This window comes from Meles meles, chromosome 16 (genome assembly GCF_922984935.1).
Source record: "Meles meles chromosome 16, mMelMel3.1 paternal haplotype, whole genome shotgun sequence".
In the NCBI taxonomy this organism is placed as follows: Eukaryota; Metazoa; Chordata; class Mammalia; order Carnivora; family Mustelidae; genus Meles; species Meles meles.
The window spans coordinates 67,860,476-67,880,634 of NC_060081.1; the positions used below are offsets into that span (position 1 = coordinate 67,860,476).

At 45.9% G+C, this 20,159-nt stretch overlaps 1 protein-coding gene across 2 annotated transcripts; it reads right to left on the bottom strand.

The window, feature by feature from the left end:
- Window positions 1-1,638: 1,638 nt before the first annotated feature.
- On the bottom strand, window positions 1,639-9,018 carry LOC123926924 (antileukoproteinase-like). Of its 2 annotated transcripts, XM_045981277.1 has the most exons (6): window positions 8,878-9,018; window positions 6,517-6,616; window positions 3,916-4,016; window positions 3,097-3,258; window positions 2,429-2,578; window positions 1,639-1,843 (listed from the first exon to the last, which is right to left on the bottom strand). In XM_045981277.1, exons 3-5 carry the CDS (start codon window positions 3,995-3,997, stop codon window positions 2,430-2,432), a joined length of 393 nt encoding a protein of 130 aa, XP_045837233.1. In that variant the 5' UTR covers window positions 3,998-4,016; window positions 6,517-6,616; window positions 8,878-9,018; the 3' UTR covers window positions 1,639-1,843; window position 2,429. The 2 variants fall into 2 exon arrangements, with proteins under 2 accessions (XP_045837233.1, XP_045837232.1); XM_045981276.1 differs by lacking the exon at window positions 6,517-6,616.
- Window positions 9,019-20,159: the final 11,141 nt, after the last annotated feature.

Genomic DNA, 20,159 nt, shown 5'->3' on the forward strand with positions numbered 1-20,159 from the left:
TTCTCATCTCATCAGGACATAGCTACCTGTCACTCTGCGATAGTTTCTTGCTCACATAGACCCACTGCACAAAACCGTCAGGGGGGCCACACAAGGGCAGAAATCCCAACCGGTGAGGGTCACCGGGAGGCAGCTCAGAGGATGGCTGCCCTACTCACCAAATAAATAAAATGGCGCGCCCTCATTTCCCTCTTCCCTCAAACAGTTCATTTAATCCATCCTGGTGCTGCTCTTGGAACATGGGTTGAATATAGGGTGTGGAATGTTTTCTTTAGATCAGTGATATTTTCCAGGAAGGGATTGAATTACGGTTGTGTTTTGTCCTTTTTCTGTGCCACTATCCAATCAAGTTCTCTGATTCCTTGGAAGTCTAAAGAGCACAGAGAAACGGGGAGCCCGGTTCCCTGCTCGCTCTGAGCTCTGGGAGCACAGCTCGTACTACTCTGTCTGCCCCATTGACTCAAGACCAGCATCACCCTCGTGTGATTACTGGCCAGCAGCATGTCATGACGCAACCCACCCTGGCAATCCCCTCATCGTGGGGAAGGGCAGCCGTGTGCATGCACCCCCCACTCGGCCGCCTAAGATTGGCCTTGGACCTGGAATACTCCCTTACCAAGAGATAAAGAGCTCACAGGCCTGTGTGGGAGTGTCTTTCCCCCTTTCAAGCTTCACTGTATGCTCCTCTGTTCTGTGTAGATGTGTGTACCCAATGGCATCTGAGCAAGCCCACAGCTTGCTCTGTTCTCCTCGAGGTGGGAATAGGACCTCCTACTGTAGCCTGAGAAGGATGTGGTGGGGGGTTGGCAAATTGCCCTGCATTAGCTCCTGGGAGAGACTTGCGGGCCATGGGAAATGGAGGCCCAAGGTAGAAGCTGATCTTTCTGGTTTTTTTGTATGTAATAAAGCTTGTTTTGGGGTGCCTGGGTGGCTCAGTGGATTAAAGCCTCTGCCTTCAGCTCAGGTCATGATCTCAGGGTCCTGGGACCGAGCCCTGCGTCGGGCTCTCTGCTCAGCAGGGAGCCTGCTTCCCCTCCTCTCTCTCTTGCCTTCCTCTCTGCCTACTTGGGATCTCTGTCTATCAAATAAATAAATAAAATCTTAAAAAGGAATCAAGCATTGTTTTACCCAGTGCTTGACTGCACTGCGCTTTCCCTGGGGACGCCGATACCAAGATGCCATGGGCAGACATGTTTGGAGTCCTCTCTCAGGACTAATAATCAGTGCATGTGGTTCAGCTCAACACCTACTTTAAGATAGAAGAAACCTTGTCTTGGGAGAAAGAAGAGAAGTAAGAAGCTCCAAATCCCCACAGAAAGCCAGCATCCACCATTTTTCAAGCCTGCTGTGGCCTAGCAACATTGCTACTCATTTCGTACACATTGTATATCCCAGTGCTCCAAACACTGGGCCACTTTGTGGGTTAAGAAACGGAGATGCATGAGATAGAGTCATTTGCCCAAAATTGCAGAGTCCGTATGTTCAGACTCATGATGGAGATTCATGTCTGTCCAGCCCCAAAGCCTCTTCCTTCCACTCCGTATCAGTAGGAGGGGGGCCTCATAGCCACACATTCTCTCATTACCTCCACCCAATTCACAGCACCAGCAAACCACAGAAGCAGATGGACAAAAAGAAATGTGCACATTTATTTTTTCACTAATCAACAGGTACTTCCTGAAAGCCTACTGTGTGTCAAGCCTTTCCCCAGTGGAGACACTGTGGTAGAACCAAGTCTTGACCACGGAGGGCTGCCCCATTGCTCCAAGTCCGGGAGCAGAAAGCAGAATTCCCAGACCACAGAGTAGGAATCCAGAACCTCTTCTAAATGGCAGGAATCAGGCTACGAGAGAAAATCAGGTCAGGGCTTCAATACAGGAACCAACCAAATTATCTCCCAATTCTTCCCCCAAGGAACCCCCCAACACAGAGAAAATAGCAAGGTAGTGGTTTAATTGAAAAAGTCTTGGTCTCAGGAGACTGAGTTCAAGTCTCAATTTTACTGTAGGACTCTAAACTCAGAACATTGAGCTAGATTATCCTCGAAATCCGTGGATCGTATGGGCTTTGACCCGAGACAACCTGCTGGAGATGATCTTAATAAGACATACTTAGTGCACGTGGTACTTTACAAAGCACTTCAAATTTCATTATGTCCATTTTATAGGTAAGGAAACTGAGACTCAGAGAGCCATATGCTCAGGGCCCTTACCAGAGGGGTTGGAAGAAAACCAAAGCCATGAGTGATCCTACAGAAATTCTGGCCCTGGGGCCTGGGGAACAGTGCCCTTGAACCACAAGGGGGCCAGGCAGAGGCTGTGTCGGGGGAGGGATCAGGAGTCCCCCTGCTCATATGGCACAGCTGCCAGAGGCTTAGGACAGAGAGGACTGGTGGGAGGGAGATGGGTGGACCCAGGTCCCTCCTTACCTTACACAGGGGACACGCAGACTTTCCCGCACACGCCCCTACAACACTTGAAGTCACTCGCGCACTGGCGGTCTATCTCACAGTAGTTGGGTGGGTTGAGCATCAGACACTGGCCAGTGACCACAGGACACCTGCCAGGCTTCACCCTAACTGGCAAGAGTAGAGTCACAGGTCAAACTTTGTGCCTTCCATACCACCCCTACTTCCTGAACCCAGCCCCAGCCCAGCCCACACAGGGAGAATCATCTCTTCTCTATCCCCATGATCTTGTCTTCCTTCCCAAGGCCTCTGTATCTGCTCAAGGCAGGATCCAGGTCTCCTCTCACATTAGGCACCCCTTCCACATAGGTGATTGGTACTGACCAGTCTAGTAGACAAGTCTACTGACTTGTCTAGTACTGACCGGACAGAGGGCTGCCATCTGCCTGCTTATCTGAATGGCCAGGTGACTACTGCCTAAAAAACTGACCTCCGGACACACTGGCTGCTTCACCAACCTGGTGAGTAAATTCCTGTCTGGGTCAGTGTGACTCCCTGGCCACATGACAAACTTGACTCGACAATTCCTAGAAAGGAGGAGACCTGGCAGGGCCAGCGCCCTGTCCTGCCCCCCCACGTGCTGCATTCCCAGGCTCGCTCCCTCCCCATCAGCTCTTCCCCGTCCTCACTTGGGTTGAAGATGTTAACAGGGTCTATGCATCTGAATCCACAAATATCAGAGCAGCATATCTGCTTCTCTGGACACTGCCAGTCACTCTGGCACTCAGGTTCCTCATATCCAGAAAGGCACCGAGAAGATGGTATAAAAGGGCAGCTTCCAGCTTTCAATGCTGTTGAAGAGAATGCCACAAGTTAAGGAAGGAGCTGGGTGCTAAGTAGCCATCGTGACTCCTGGAACAAAGCACCACTCCCCAGGGGAGACCCTCACCCAGATGACAGCCCAAAAAGCCCAGAGGGAAATGCCTGTCTGACCTCTACAAAGAGTGACGGGCTTGAGTAAACCACACACACATGGGCAGATCCTGGAAAAGGGCAGAAGGCTCCCAGTCAAGCTTTCCCAACTCAGGGAAAACAAGGCTCCACAAAGTCAAAGAGACAGTCCGGGAGTGAGGGAGATGGAGAGAGACAAACAAAGGTAAATAGAACCAACAGGACAGAACAGAACTAGAGCCAGAGGCAGAGACACAGAGACAGAAGGATGGAAACAGAGAGACGAGGACAGAGACAGATGACTGCAGATTCACAGGGTGAAGGGAGAGAGAGAGCAGTAAGACCAGAGGGAGTGGGGCTTGGGCTGACCGGATTCTGGTAAAAGAGCACATCCCAATGCTCAGAAGCCCACACAGAGACCTTGGAGCCCAGATGGACATGAACCCACCCTCAGGGAGGTCTCTTGAAACTAAGCTGAGAGATCAGAGCCTCTAGAAGGAGACACTTCCCTCCACCAGGAGCCCCCACTTCTGCCCTGCAGAAGGGCTTTAACTCACCTGTTCCAACACCTTCTGCAGGCCAAGGTGCCAGGGTTCCCAGGACAAGAAGCACGAGAAGGAAGAGGCTGTTGGACTGCATGATGAGAGGAGGTGTGGCCCTGAAGGTCAGCGCCAAACCTCATTATTTATACTTTCACTAATGGGTGTGGCCCCAACAGAATTTCCTTGGCCCCTCCCAGCTGTCATTGCACACACAGGAAGCTAGGTGAGACCAGCAATGCTAATATCAGGGAGACAGTGGCTCTTTCCTGTCCCAGGCAAGACTGGGAGGCTTGACAGTAACTGCCAGGGGAGAAATGGAAGAGGCTGTCCTGGAAGATGTCACCAGGCTAATAAGGAGGCCATCTCTGTAATGGGCTAGTATCCAAAAATCTATAAAGACCTTAACAAAGTCAGCACCCAAAAACCAAAAAAATCCAGTCAAGAAATGGGCAGAAGATATGAACAGACATTTCTCCAAGGAAGACATCCAAATGGCCAACAGACACATGAAAAAGTGCTCAACATCACTTGGCATCAGGAAACACAAATCAAAGCCACAATGAGATACCACCTCACACTAGACAGAATGGTTAAAATTAACAAGTCAGGAAACTACAGATGTTGGTGAGGATGCCGAGAAAGGGGAACACTCCTACACTGTTGGTAGGAACGCAAGCTGATGCAGCCACTCTGGAAAACAGTGTGGAGGTTCCTCAGGAATAGAATTACCCTACAACCCAGCAATTGTAATACTAGGTATTTATTCAGAGGATACAAATATAGTGATTCAAAGGAGCATATGCACCCCAATGTTTATAGAAGCAATGTCCACAATAGCCAAACTATGGAAAGAGCCCAGATGTCCATTGACAGGTGAATGGATAAAGAATATGTGGAGAGAGAGAGAGAGAGAGAGAGAGTGGGGGGGTGGAATATTACTTGGCCATCAAAAAGAATGAAGTCTTGCCATTTGCAACCATGTGGGTAGAATTAGAGGGTATTATGCTAAGTGAAATAAGTCAGTCAGAGAAAGACAAATTATCAGACGATTTCACTCATATGTGGAATTTAAGAAACAAAACAGATGAGCATAAGGGAATGGAAGGAAAAATAAGATGAAAACAGAGAAAGGCAAACTGTAAGAGACTCAACTCTAGGAAACAAACTGAGAGTTCCTGGAGTGGAGAGGTGGGGAGATGGGGTAACTGGGTGATGGGCATTAAGGAGGGCTCGTGACGGAATGAGCACTGGGTGTTTTAAGCAACTGTTGAATCACTAAATTCTACTTCTGAAACTAATGATACAGTATATGTTAATTAAATTGAATTTAAATTTTTTTTTAAAAAGAAGGCCATCTCATGTGTCCATGTGAACTGTGAATGTCATGGAGGCCCCAAGCCCATTAGCCTGGTGGGATGAGAGGGCAAGAAGAGGCCAGTTGCGCAGAAGCTCTTTAGATGCAGAGCTGAAATCACAGATGTGAACTCTCAGCTAAGACCTTGTGCAAGGCCCCCCTAATTCTCACATTCCTGGACTCTCGGGGATTGTGAAACTCACTACTGATTGCTCAAGGCAATTTCCTTCTCAAAAGCGCAGATGACATATTGACATATCAGTCAACCAGCAGATAGTCATTTCCCTGAAACATTGACACCATCCTATCCCCAGTGCCTAGTCCATACCTGACGCATGGAAAGTGCTCACTAGCCAACTGTCAAACAGAAGCACCTGGCCAGCTCAGTCGGTGGAGCATGAGATTCCTGATCTCGGGGTCGTGAGTTCAAGCCCCATGATGGGTGTAGAAGTTACTTTAAAAAAATTAAAAGTTAGGGCACCTGGGTGGCTCAGTGGGTTAAAGCCTCTGCCTTCGGCTCAGGTCATGATCCCGGGGTCCTGGGATCGAGCCCCGCATCGGGCTCCCTGCTCAGCGGGGAGCCTGCTTCCCCCTCTCTCTCTCTCTGCCTGCCTCTCTGCCTGCTTGTGATCTCTATCTGTCAAATAAATAAATAAAATCTTAAAAAAAATTAAAGTTAAATTAAATTTTTAAAAAACAGTTATCAAATAAAAAGGGGCAGAAGAACTCTGCCCACAGCAAACCTCTTTGGAGCTCAGTTTTCCCAACTGCGTAATGGGAGGATACTTACAAATCAGGCCCTCTCAAAGAGCTGTGAGACTAAGGGTGTGGAAGAGCTGGAAAAAGGACAATTGAATTATATCCCTTACAACTGAAGGACATTGAAACAAATCTGAGAGAAAGGTACAAAGAGCTCCCTGGCCACCAGAATCAACACGTGTTTGCAGTGTGGAACTGGAGAGGTCAGACGGATGCTTCCTACCCCAAAATCCCCTATGGAACTCCCGCGCTTAAAAAAAAAATTAACGTTAAGTTCACATGCGGCTTATTATAAGTTTACTCTGTGTGTTACTCCATCTGCGGAGATTGCTTCTAATGATCAAGAGAGCGACGACCGACTGTCAAATTCAACCGACACTTGTGTAACCGCATAGGCCAAGCGCTTATATCGTGTGACTTCTAGATGCTTGGGATTTCCCCATTCATTCCTCAAAGTGAAGGTTTGTGGAAATTCAAATAGACATGAAAGATTCTGGCATTACCATGCACCAACGGCTCTAGAGGAACTGATTTATAAAGTATTCTCCAGCAGTCAACTGTCAGCAGATCTGGCTGGACGAAAGTCCCTCAATGGTTTACATTCTGATGGGGAGAGGAAAAGAAGAAAATTAGTGTGCACTGGGTAACTAGTCAACGCCAGGTGTCCACTCCTAGCACGAGTCTGGTAGAGCAAGTAAGAGTGAGATGGAGGGTCTGACTTCCACCCACTTTAATACCAATGTCAGCTCAGACATCCTGGCTTAGGTTCAGGATCTGGGCTCTCACTTCCGCCCCCCAGGGGAGAATTTGATTCCTCTCACACGGGGATATGGGAGTGGGAGAAATTGTCACACTTCTCACTCTCTGTTGCTTCCTCTCTTCCTCAATGCCACACTCAAGAAAGCGTCTGGAGTCTTCTAAGTATTTGTGTCTTAAAGGGTGAAGGGGGAATGCTCCGGCTGGAATTCTCCATCTGTGATTGATCATAAAAGCCAACTCCTTTCCGGTCAGAAAGGAGTCCTGTGATCCATTAGCAATGTCTGCCACGGGCGCCGTAAAAGTAGAAAGACATTCTGTGATCATTTCTGTCCTTCATACCATTGGTTCTTAGTCTTTAAATCATAGACTGTTAAGATGAAAAGGGATCTCAGAGCTCCTCTAAACCAGGAGTCAGCAACAGCAGCCCCCAGAACAAATCCAGGCAGCTGCCTGTTTTTCTCAATAAAGTTTTATTGGAACACAGCCGTACATTCATTCATTTATGTATTTCTGTGGCTACTGCCCCACTACAAATGGCAGAGTTGAATAGTTACAGCAGAGACCTACACTTACTACAAAGCCTAAAATATCTGCTCTCTGATCCTTCACAGAAAATGTTTGCTGTGCCCTGATCTAGACCAAACCTCCAGGTTGCAGCAAGGGTCAGAGGCCCTCAGGAGCAGGTACAAGTCCAGAGTTGCATAAGGACTTAGTCACACAGCACCAGACCAAGATTTACTGAAGCCGGTTACTCCCTTGCTGATCCCCAGAACCTGTTTGGTGGCGAACACTTCCGTCCTAGCCCGATCTCAACCTGGCACTGATTCACTAAACCTGCATCACACACCTTCTGTTGCCTTCTCCTAAATACTACAGATTGGTTCATTCATTAAATTCATTCACACGAGAACAAGAATTGTTTAACCCATTTTTTCTGCACACCAGGTGCTGTGCTAGGCCCTGAGGCCACAGTGAAGAAGACACACGGACTCCATACCGCACGGTCATTAAGAACCTAAACAGAGGGGTGCCTGGGTGGCTCAGAGGGTTAAAGCCTCTGCTTTCTCAGGGTCATGATCTCAGGGTCCTGGGAGCGAGCCCCGCATTGGGCTCTCTGCTAGCCAGGGAGCCTGTTTCCCCCTCTCTCTCTGCTTGCCTGCTCTGATCGATCTCTCTCTCTCTCTGTCAAATAAATAAATAAAATCTTTAAAAAATAAAAAAGAACTTAAACAGAGTCAGAGTCTTGGACTGGAAGAAAGTCACTGAACCTCTCTGAGCCTGCTTCCTCAGGGTAGTACTGGTTTCTTCTACATCACATGGCTGCTGTGGGGGTACTTGGCAAGCACTCAGCACAGTGTCCAGTCCACTCGAAAGGGCAGACCTGGTTCTCATTATGGTCCGTACACCGGGCCCACAGGGAGCTGGTGGGTTTGAACGACAGCCCCTCACCTGGGGCCGGGACACTGCCTACTCTGCCCCATTAAATGCCCAACTGAGCCTTCAGGACAAGGCTGCTTCTAGGACACCTGGGGGACTGGGCAAATATTTCTCAAGGGCCCTCTGTCTATATAAACAATGTGATTTAAAAATATATTATAAGGGCACCTGGCTGGCTCAGTTGGTAAAGCACATGACTCTCAATCTCGCGGTTGTGAGTTCAAGCCCCATGTTGGGTGTAGAGATTACTTGAAAATTTTTTAAAAGCTTAAACATCTATATATATTTGTAATATTAATCGATTATATATCTAATGTGTAATATTAATAAAATATATATTTGTGATATATGTATTTATAAAGTATTTGTAATATATTTATATTTTAATATAATTAGTAATAAATTAAAATTTAATTTTAAATATATTTAATTATATTTTTTCATATACATATAATTATATTATATAATTTGTTTTATATATGATATGATATATGCTATAAAATTATATAAATATAATTTATTTTGTAATATATACATATTTCAAAATATAACATATATATTACAAAATATAATATAATATATATTACAAAATTCACTGTGACCATGACAGGCACAGTGATTTATCCAGGAAGATTTAGAATAAGGAGAGAGGACGCCAGTGTATTTGCCTGTTGTCCAGGGAGAACACGAGAAGTTTCCTCTCAGGGTCCAGGCATCATTCCTTCCTCCACAGGTCCAGAAAACAGCTCTTCATGTTCCTTATGGTCAGAGGTGACTAGCTTCAGCTCTCCCACACAAGAAAAATGGCAGCCCTGTTGTGACTCAGAGCACCAGGCTTTATATCCCGTATTAAAACAATGTAGACCTTTGTGATGATTAATTTGCCCTGTTATCTGGTCGAACACCAGTCTAGGTATTGCTCTGAAAGCATTTTTTTTAAGTGTGATTAGACCTTACAATCAGTAGACTTTGAGCCCAGCAGATTCCCCTTCATAGTGCGAGTGGGCTTCATCCAATCAGTTGAAGGCCTTAAAAGCAAAAACTGGTTTCCGGAAGAAAAGAAGGCTCCTTAAGAGTGAAACCCAGAAAGCCTGCCTGACTTCCCAGACTGCTGCTCTGTGGAGTTCAGGGGCGAGAGGGCAGCCCGAGCTCTTGAGAGCCTGCCCTGGGGGTTTCATACTTGCCCAGTCTCAAGATTGCATAGCCCATTCCTTGAAATAAAATGTCTCATTCTCTCTCTTTCTTTCTCTCTTCCTCCGTCTGTCTATCTCTCATCCATCATATAATAGTAACATGTATATTATGTGTAGACTATGTAATATTATATATGCTAATATATGCATAAATTATATTGCTTCCGTCTCACCACTGAGGCCTGACCAGTCCCAGCCTCTTCCCTCTGCATTCCCAACATCATTTCTCCAATGCCATTCAATGCCAGTTGCACCACTGTCCTCAGACCCCGTCATCCATTCTGCCACTGCTCACTACTGGCTTCCAGCTTGTGCTTTGAGGGTTGTTGGTCTTTGATGTTACCACCAGGGCAGCCAGTGGGAAGGGGGCCTTGTGACTGGTGGGTCGAGCCCACGGACACGTTAGTGCAGCAGGGACCCGGGGCACCTGTGAGGCTCTGCACCCTTCCTGTTCAGGTCCCCGAGGGGGAACAAGATGACAGAACAAATAAAAACCCACGATGACCAATCACAGGAGAAAGGGAAATGGAGGGTGTTCTGGTCTGTTAGGGGTATTTTAATGCCTTTTAATGGCACTTTTCTCCCCACTTTTAAACAAAGGGCCCATATGCTTCCTCTGCCCTGGGTCCTACAGCTTAAGCAGCCAACCGTGCAGGGGCTCACCCGGGAAGTGAGAGGAGCGGTCCATTTGCACAGGACATGTCTGTTCCTCACCCCACATGGCTCAAGTCTGATGCGGGTCGGGCGGGGGAAGCACAGGTCAATTGGAAGTAAAAACAACAACAACAAAACCCCCACCCCATCCACCAGAAGGCCTCTAGAGCTGTGGTCTGGCAGGGTGGCTGCCATGGATGCCAGCGATGAGGGCAGGCATAGAGAGTGGGAAAGACCAAAGGGGAGAAAGGAGAACCAGAACCCATGCCGGTCTCAGGGCAGGCTGGAGGTGCCTCCGCACCACCCCCCCTCCCATGGCACTGCCGGCCCTGGCTGGCCCCAGGCAGTGGAGGGAACACGGACAATTCTGAGGGAGATGCTCTAAAGCACAGGGCCCAGGAGGTGTAAGGCCCCGAGCAGGAGGCCCTCGTTACCTGTGTCTAAGAGAGCTACATTTCTGAGCTCCCCATACCGATCCAAACAGCATCTTTGCCTTACGCTAAAATTCATTCTTTCTTGGTCTCAAAACCAAAAACCAAAACCATTTCAGAATCCAGAAGTCAGGAGAGGGGATTGTCATGGCTCATTCCTATATGGATGAGGCAGCCACTGGCCCTCTCTGTGCCTCCATTCCTCCCTCTGTCCCAAGCTGATCCGGTGACTCTGTAAGAAGCAATGTCACCCTGCTTCCTTCCAGGTCATAAACGCACCCCAGGGGTCTCAGCCCATGTTCTGACCTTTGCAGTTGCCTTTATAACTTAACTTGAAATACTCCTTCAAACAAAACACACACCGTAGGCAGTGGTGACTGAAGGGGAATGGAGAGGCAGAAGCCAGGAGGGCTGGAGAAGCAGCCAGACAGGGTGGTGAGAGTATTGGGGAAGAATACCACGAAACTGGGACAGAAAGAGCAGACTGAGAAGGAATTAGAACGAGGGCAGAGCTGGTCATTTCAATCACCTCTGGAGATCCATGGGTGATGGAGCTGGGAGCCAGATCTCCCCACACCTCAGAGAGGAAAAGATGGCTGCTTCCTTCACAGCATTTCTCCACCCAAGAACATTTGAGTTTTACAAGGTTTGAATTTCCTTCCCCAGCCACTCGTTGGATTCCTGACACAGCTAGGGGAAATGAACTCTTCTTTTAGGCTTGGATATGAATGGGTGGAGGGCTCCCAGGTTAGGCAGAATCCAGGCAAAGTTGGAAAATGGCCATCCATCAATATGGATGGAAACCACCAACAAGAATAGATCTCAAGGGTCTTCCTAACCAGCCATGGAAGAGGAAGTGGCCGTGTAGATCAGGGCTCTACAACTTATTCCTCGAGAGGCTGAATGTCTCCCCAAGAGAAGACACCATTTTCTGTGAGGTCAATGAATCAGAGGCTATGGTTTGCCCTGAGGAAATACTTCCGGATCTGGGAAGACAGAAAAGAAAACAGGTGTCGGACATGAAGTAACGGCGAGCAGGATTACCTGTGGAAGGTACGGAGGGAAAGAAACACTGAATTTTTCAACTCTGGAGCAGAGCTAGAAGCAGCCTGGGAAAACATTTCCCCACATCACTAGACTCAAACTCCTCACATGTGGAGCATAGTATGGTCTCCGGCAAATGTTTCAGACTCCGAAATCAGTCAGAGCAGGAATGATCGTGGCTTCCCCACTTAAGAGCATCTGTATCGCTCTGGGCTATTGCCAGTCACCATCCCAAACCTTTGCTGGGAAACATTTCCCAGTGTTAAGTGTTTTGCATGCTTTATCACTTTTAATTTTCCCATGGTCTGGAGTAGGTACGGATGCCATCCCATTTTACAGATGAGGACAAGGAGTCTCCGGGAAGTTCTCCCTGCAGCTGCCAGGTGGTGGCAGGGTCCTGGGGGCACTGCAGCTGGAGGCTTCTGGTCTCTTAACTCCCAGACTGAGGGTTTGGGCAGCCTCCTGGCCATGGTCCTGGGGTACCAGGATCCTGAGACCACGGGGGCATCGATTAAAAGAAGTTTGATGACCTAAACCATATCTCCTCTTCACAGTATTCTTCCTGACGCAGACACGGAGTATATTGCTTTCCTGCAAGTTCCTTGTGGCACCTGAATATTGTTGGCCCTGACCGCCCTTGCCTCGAAGTTTGGGACGATGAGCTCCCTTCCTGGAAAGGCACCACTGAAAACTCTCCAGGCTTCACCTCAACCAGAGAGAACAAAGCCACAGGCTAGAAACCAGAAGCCCTAACACCCACCAAGCACTCCGGTTCCTGCCTGGAGTGGTGGACATCATAGCCGCCACCCACCATAGTCCCAGGGTGGGAGCTATGCACTCTTGGAAGCAGGATGGGCCACCAGTCAGCACTAGAGCACATTTGGCCGTCAGGTTGCCTGGAACGCTGGGGACTAGGTGGCTGGGTATTGGGTTTGCTGATGACCAACTGACCACGGGATGACAAACTGAGGTTTGCAAAGCCAGGAAAGAAAGTGCAGCTCCTTCCCTACCCCCCAGTCTGTCATGCATGCTCTAAGAGTCTATGACCTCAGGTTCTGGCCTTCCTGGTCCCTCTTTGTTCAGTCAGAATCGAATCACCTAAGCCTTGAGTGTCAGAGGATCCTCACACTTACGGTCACAAATATGTGGTTGACGTACCTGTCTCTCCAGCAGTTCTAGTCACTCTGGAAGTTGAGGCCATGGCATTGGGGGAAGACGAAGCCAGTTCTGAAAAGGCAGACCCAGGATTCAGGGGATCGTTGAGGCTAAATCACTGTTCTTGACCCTGAACATTAGGACATACTTCCCAGAATGAGAGGGAGATGACAGCCGACCTCAAAGTCAAGGAAAGGACGAACCATGGGGCACTCAGGACGCTGAGGAAGGAGGAGGAGGGAAGATCAGCCAGTGAGCTAAAAGAGAAACAGTGTCAGAGGACAAGTTCAGAGCTCACAGCTGGGGGTTTCCATCCAGGGAACTTCAGAGACTCACAGAACTGGAGAAACAGAGAGCAGCAGAGAGTAACAGAGATGGGAGAAAGTCAGAGAACAGTGTTATGGTGCAAGAACAGAACAACACAGACCAAGAGTCAGCGGCAAAGACAACGAGTCAGACAATGATCGTGAAAGAAAAAGGAAGAGCAAACCAGTGAATGATCCAGACTGACAAGGAGATAGATTGGAATCAGGGACAGGGTGAAGAGATGATGCAAAAGAGACAGACGGATTTCAAGGCAGTAAGACATAGGCAGATAAGAAGAGCCACAGAGTGGGAGAAGTAACAGAAACTTCTGGAAGCTCTGGAACGCCACCAGTAGAAGCAGGTGGTCCACTGCACCTGCAGGGTCTTTGGGGCCACGGGGAATGGGCCACCTGTCCTCTAGCCAGAGTCTCTTCCATGACTTTGCAACCATTATTGGCAACTTCCACAGACTTGGGCGCCAGAATTTCAAGAATGGGAATCGCTACAAGAGTTTCATCATGGGGGCAGATGCAGTCATTGGGATGGCCCATTCCCAGCCTAGTGACCCCTACTTTCCTTAATTCCCCTTCCAGAATTGACTAGACTTTTCTGAGCTGATGTTACATAGCCAGAAAGTTCAGCCAGACACACACAGTTCCGGTTCAGACCAATGATAATGGCTTATTTGTTCCAGGGAGGACCCTGAGGACTCAAAGAACAGTATGGGAGGCCGGGGGAGAGAAATGGAAAACATTTGAATGGGGGATCTCACTGGAAGGAGCAGACCGCCAGCTTGCATGGCCAAGTTCTGAGCGAGTTGGAGCACTGTGTCAGAACTCATTGCCAGCTGCACTTGAGAGAAAAATCTAATTCACACAGGCATAGGAAAAAGCAGGATTTACTGGTTCAGGAAAAACTGAATAAACCACGAACAGGTGTTATTTTCAGGTACAGCGTGATCAAGGGCTCAAATGATAGTTCCCTGAAGATTCTCTCCACTCCACTGCCCTTCACTGTGAGGCTCCCTCCTGGTAGTTGTCAGATGATTGTCACCCTCCTTCCATCTTCTCAAATCCAGGTCCAGGAAGAAAGCCTAAACACTTCTTCTGGGTAACCCAAACAACTAGAATTGGCTAGAATTAAACTTTGAACCAATAACTGGGGTGAGGGATATGATATATTGATTGATAAAGGCCAAGGTCACTGTGCTCATCACTGGGTGAAACCCATAATGCAAGGTGATTTTCGGGAGTGGGAGAGGGAGTGATTCTCCAGCGGAGATTAGGGCACAGACACCAGAAGGGTGAAAGGATGCCCAGTGATGAAGACCACAGTGTTCTCTAAGGTCTCTAAGATCTATCCCTTACGGCCACTAAAATCAGCGTTGTCATAAATTTGCATTCAAACACTTCCCAAACCACCAATACTCACATAAAGTGTCCTCGATCTCTCTCCCGAGAAAGACAATGAAATGTCTCTTCTAGTACCCCACTCATCTCCAGCTCCAGAATCTGGATGAAAGCTGTTCTCTCAATGAAGTCCACGTAAGGCCCTCTATAGACTTTACAGATGAAGTCAGTGTAATAATTCTAAACAAGTGTGACCACTTTGAATGTACCCAACATAGAAAGGTAGGATGGGAACAGAATAACCGTCCTGAAAACTCCCGTTTGCAGAAGAGAAACTCAGGAAGCAACACACAGGTGGTCACTGGCCCATAGTACATGTTGTGTATCCCAGAAGACAGAAATGTGAGGGCTTCCTTCTGGTGGCAGAGTGACTTTCTTGTTCAGTGAATCTGGCTGATCCAGCTCTGCAATCTGGGAGCCTCTCCCTTGCCCAGTGCCTTCCACGGCCATAACTCAGGGAAGCATTGCAAAGAATGCCATTTTGGGGGAGGAGTCTGCACCTTTTGGGGGAATTCACTTCATAAGGGTGCAGTAGAAATAATCAGAGAAAGACAAATACCAGATGATTTTACTCGTATGTGGAATTTAAGAAAGAAAACAGATGAATAGAGGGGAAGGGAAAATAAAATAAGGCAAAAACAGAGACAGTGGCAAACCATAAGACACTCTTAACTCTAGGGAACAAAACTCAGGATGGGAGGATGGTGTGACTGGGTGATGGACCTTAAGGAGGGCACGTGATGTAACAAGCACTGGGTGTTATATGCAACCAATGAATCAATAAATTCTACCCCTGAAACTAATACTATACTATATATTAATTAAATTGAATTTAAGTAAAAGTTTTTTTTTTAAATAGGGCACAGTAGAATATGCATTTTGGCATGAGCAATCAGTGACCATTGCTGCTGAGGGTGGGGTTTCTTATTTAGTTGACTCTTGGTCCATTTGCTTCAAGTAAGAGCACAGGTTGGTAACCATAGTCAGAAATCTCATCAAATCATGTTTGCCTTTTCTGTGTTCTGCTCAGTTGTAAATGTGCGCTTTTAATCTGAAGATGCATGTCTTTAATCGTCTAATTAATTCTGAGACTTTTCTTCCATTTATCTATTTGAATGTTGCTTCTCTGCCATCCTCTCCATTCTCCTACTGGAGCTTCCATTGGCTAACCACCAGACCTTCTATTTTTATTCTCCAGTCATGTTTTATTCACCAGTCATGTTTTATTTTCAGAAGTACTATTTGGAAAATGTATTATATATAAATTTATATTACGTACCTATATATCTTACATAGAAAGATTAGATAGATAGATAGATAGATAGAGGTCTATCTCCATCTGGGAAATCTAAATGATGTATATTTTTCTGCTACCTTGTTAGTAAATTAAGCAGAACAACATTTTGAGCCAGTATTAGGTATCTTCATGTCCTGAACATTCAGCACAATTGTTTATTTTACATAAAGCCAAAAGAGAACTAGTTTCAGTCAATAAGTACCTAACAATAACTGTCATATTTGGTGTGATTTTTCCTTCTGTGAATGAGAATCAGATTACTGATCAGTGGGGCTTTCATGTGAAGTTAATTATAGGATCCTCTCCAATCAGATAGTTAAGCAAGAGCCATTCCTTGCAAAAAGAAGACATGCAATTTATAGATTGGTGGATGTAGAAAAGGAAGGAGATCAGCATGGCTTACTAATCTGGTGTGTACCTTATAGTTTTCACACAGGAAATGCAGATTGATATCTCTATTCTAGTTTCTGCCATTTTTTATAGGTTGTTGGGGTAGCCATGACCTTGGCTTGATTTCTAGTTCTTGCCATAGCCACCCAGGAGGAAAGGGTCTGAGGCTCTCTAACTCTTCCTGAAGACCTGCCACCCTTTCCCTCTCCCTATCCTCGAATAAATTTATGCACACATGAGGTTTGGAGTTTGGAATTGTCTGATATTTGCTTCTGAATAGTAGCTCTGTTGGTGCACACAATCTTAAGAGGTCTGTCACTGAGTGGTTGGTAATGGCTCTTGAACTTTGAGAAGAACTCATAAGACACCCTTATGCTTGATTAGTGATCAGTGGACACAGAGGAGAGACAGGACCTGATATCTATCATCTGTAAGCTCCCGGAAAACATCCCCCAAATGACCAACTTCCAACTCCTTCTGTTTGATTCCAGGGACTTTCATTAAAAGAGCACAGACTTTGGAATTAGACTGACCTGCTTTTAAATCCTGATCCTTCGTGCCAATTATTATGCTCCTTTGGATAATTACAGGTAATTGTTCCTGAGTACCTGTTCCATGCCAGACCCAGCATCGAGTGCTTTGACTGACTGATCACTTTCAAACCTCATGACATTGTACTGAGTAGTTGCCCCAGTCATTCGATTTTACAAACAGCAAAAATAAGGCTCAGAGTTGGCCTCCCGTATAATGTCAGGAGGAGGGAACACTCCAGATGAGGTTGACGGAGGGCTGCCTCCAGACTGAAGTTATCTGTCCAAACCTGGAGGTCAGAGAAGGGAACCCCTAGAAAGGTCACCTCTGTAGTTTGTGCCCTTGATGACGGACCCTGTGCACAGCGAATGAGCCCCAGAGAGAAGAATCAAGTAGCATAAATTTGCCCTTGGTGTCATCTTTTTAAAAAGATAAATATATTTTTTATTTTTATCCAGTCAATTTCACCCCCCCCTTTCCAGTATCAATTGTATTTTTTTATGGCTAATTTTAAGCAGACCATCCTCACCTGAGAACAATCCCCTATCTTTTTTTTTTTCATTTTATTTATTTTTTCAGTGTAACAGTATTCATTCTTTTTGCACAACACCCAGTGCCCCATGCAAAACGTGCCCTCCCCATTACCCACCACCTGTTCCCCCAACCTCCCACCCCTGACCCTTCAAAACCCTCAGGTTGCCCCAACCTCCCACCCCTGACCCTTCAAAACCCTCAGGTTGTTTTTCAGAGTACATAGTCTCTTATGGTTCGCCTCTCCTCCCCAATGTCCATAGCCCGCTCCCCCTCTCCCAATCCCCTATCTTTTCTTTAAACCTTTTTAAAAGTTCTGATTTCCGCATTTCGACATGAATCCATCTGGAGGGGCACCTAAGTGGCTCAGCCAGCTGAGCCATCTACCCTTGGCTGAGATCAAGATCTCAAGGTCCTGGGATATAGCCCCGTGTTGGGCTTTCTGCTTAGTGAGGAGTCTGCCTGTCTCCCGACTTGTGTTCTTGCTTGCTCTCTCTCAAATAAATAAATACAATCTTTTTTAAAAAAATGAACCCATCTGGAATTTATTTTTTGTGAAAGATTTGTACTACGGATCTTCCTTCAGTTTGTTCCAACATGGAATGCCAATTGTTCCCCCTGTCGCACTGATCTCCTGTTAATTTGTAAAACCGTATCTGTTTTGTACCAAGTTTTCACTGAAAGATGGATGTACTTCTGCACTCCGTTAGGGGTTCTCACTCAGTCTGTCCACACCCAAACCAGTCCTTTGGTCCTCTTTTAATTAACACATATGTTTAACATATCTTGGTGTTTTGCAGTGTATTTCTTTTCTGTTTCACTTATTCAGAATTGTTTTGGCCCTTCCTGTGCTTTTACTCTACTACATAAATTCTAGAATCAATATTTCAAGGTCCTTAAAAAATCTGTTGAGATTTTCAATCCGGTTGCATCAAAGCTCTAAGTGACTGGGGGCAGCCAAAATATTTACCACAGCAAGTCTTCCCAAATATAAAAACAATGAGCATGAGTCTATCCAAGCCCTCTTCAAGTTATTCAATAAAGTGTTATTATCTGAAAAAGAAAAAAAGTTATATTATCTTCATATAATTTTTGCAAACTTTGTCTTGGTTTATTTTCAGGTAGTTATCAATTTTATGATTGCTATGAACATAGTATCTTTTCGTCTTTTCACATATTTAATTGTTTCTGGTGTGTAAGTATGCAATTAATTTTTTGTATACTGACATGTCATCACACACTCAGTGTATTTTCTCACAAGTTTTAATGTGGTTCCACTCCTCTTTGCTCATCTTGCCCATCTCCCATGCCCCCCCCCCAGCAACAACATAGATAAGCATTTCATTTTTATGTCCATTTTACTGCATTGGTCTAAGATCACCGATATGATTTTGAAGGAGAGTAGCCATAGAGGGCATCTTGACCTTGTACTGTCTTTAAAGATGCTGCTTCTCTAGTTTCACCATTGAGTATAATATTTGCTGTAGGTATTTGGTAAATACCCGTTACCACGGCTAAACATGTTCACTTTTGTTCCTAGTGTACTGTGTATTCTTATCATGAATGAACATAGAACCATATAGAATGATTTTTATAAATCGATGTAAAAGACTCATTTGGCTTCTCTTCTTCAAACTTTTAATTTGCTTGATCACACGAATAGATTTTCTGTTCTTGAACTACCCTTGCATTCCTAGGATGTACCCTATTTATTTATGATGGATTTCTTTTTAGCACACTCAATACCCTAACACTAGTTACACTTGTCCACTTCAAAATAATTTCAAATGCATAGAAAAAACTGGAAAAACAGAACAAAGAACCGTCATGTTTCTTTTTTTTTCCCATTTTATTTATTTTTTCAGCATAACAGTGTTCATTCTTTTTGCACAACACCCAGTGCTCCATGCAAAACGTGCCCTCCCCATTACCCACCACCTGTTCCCCCCACCTCCCACCCTTGACCCTTCAAAACCCTCAGGTTGCCCCAACCTCCCACCCCTGACCCTTCAAAACCCTCAGGTTGTTTTTCAGAGTCCATAGTCTCTTATGGTTCGCCTCCCCTCCCCAATGTCCATAGCCCGCTCCCCCTCTCCCAATCCCACCTCCCCCCAGATCAAAAGCTTTTGCACAGCAAAGGAAACAGTTAACAAAACCAAAAGACAACTGACAGAATGGGAGAAGATATTTGCAAACGACATATCAGATAAAGGGCTAGTATCCAAAATCTATAAGGAACTTAGCAAACTCAACACCCAAAGAACAAACAATCCAATCAAGAAATGGGCAGAGGACATGAACAGACATTTCTGCAAAGAAGACATCCAGATGGCCAACAGACACATGAAAAAGTGCTCCACGTCACTCGGCATCAGGGAAATACAAATCAAAACCACAATGAGATATCACCTCACACCAGTCAGAATGGCTAAAATTAACAAGTCAGGAAATGACAGACGTCATGTTTCTTTCACTCAAATCCACTACGTGTTAACGTTTGCCACATTTGTTTTATTATTCTCTTTCTTCCGTGTGTGAGAGAGAAATTAGTGTTCTGTATTGTCCTTTGAGTTGTATTGGCTTGGGTTGGAGAGGGCAAATACTAACCCTGTCTTCAATGGGCTCCCTGTGTGAAGAGACTTCTCTGGGCCTCAGTCCCTCTACCCACAGAACATTGCGATCCCATCAGTGATCTCACTGGTAGTGGCAAACCCCAGAGACCTTTGGAAAACCTGTAAAGGTGTTTTTGGGTTTCAAAATAATTGTGGAGGTGTACTCACCTCTAGTGCGTAAGGGCTGAAGATGGCAGACATCATACATTGCACAGACGATCTTCCACACCTAGCAAGGTTCAACATCTTGCATGACTTTCAAAATGTCACAGAGCTGTGAGTCATGCTGCTGTGAACATTTGTGTATACGTATTTGTTTAAATACTGTTTTCAATTCTCTTGGGTCTATAGCCAGGGCAAAATTGCTAGGTCATATGGTAATCCTATGTTTACCTGT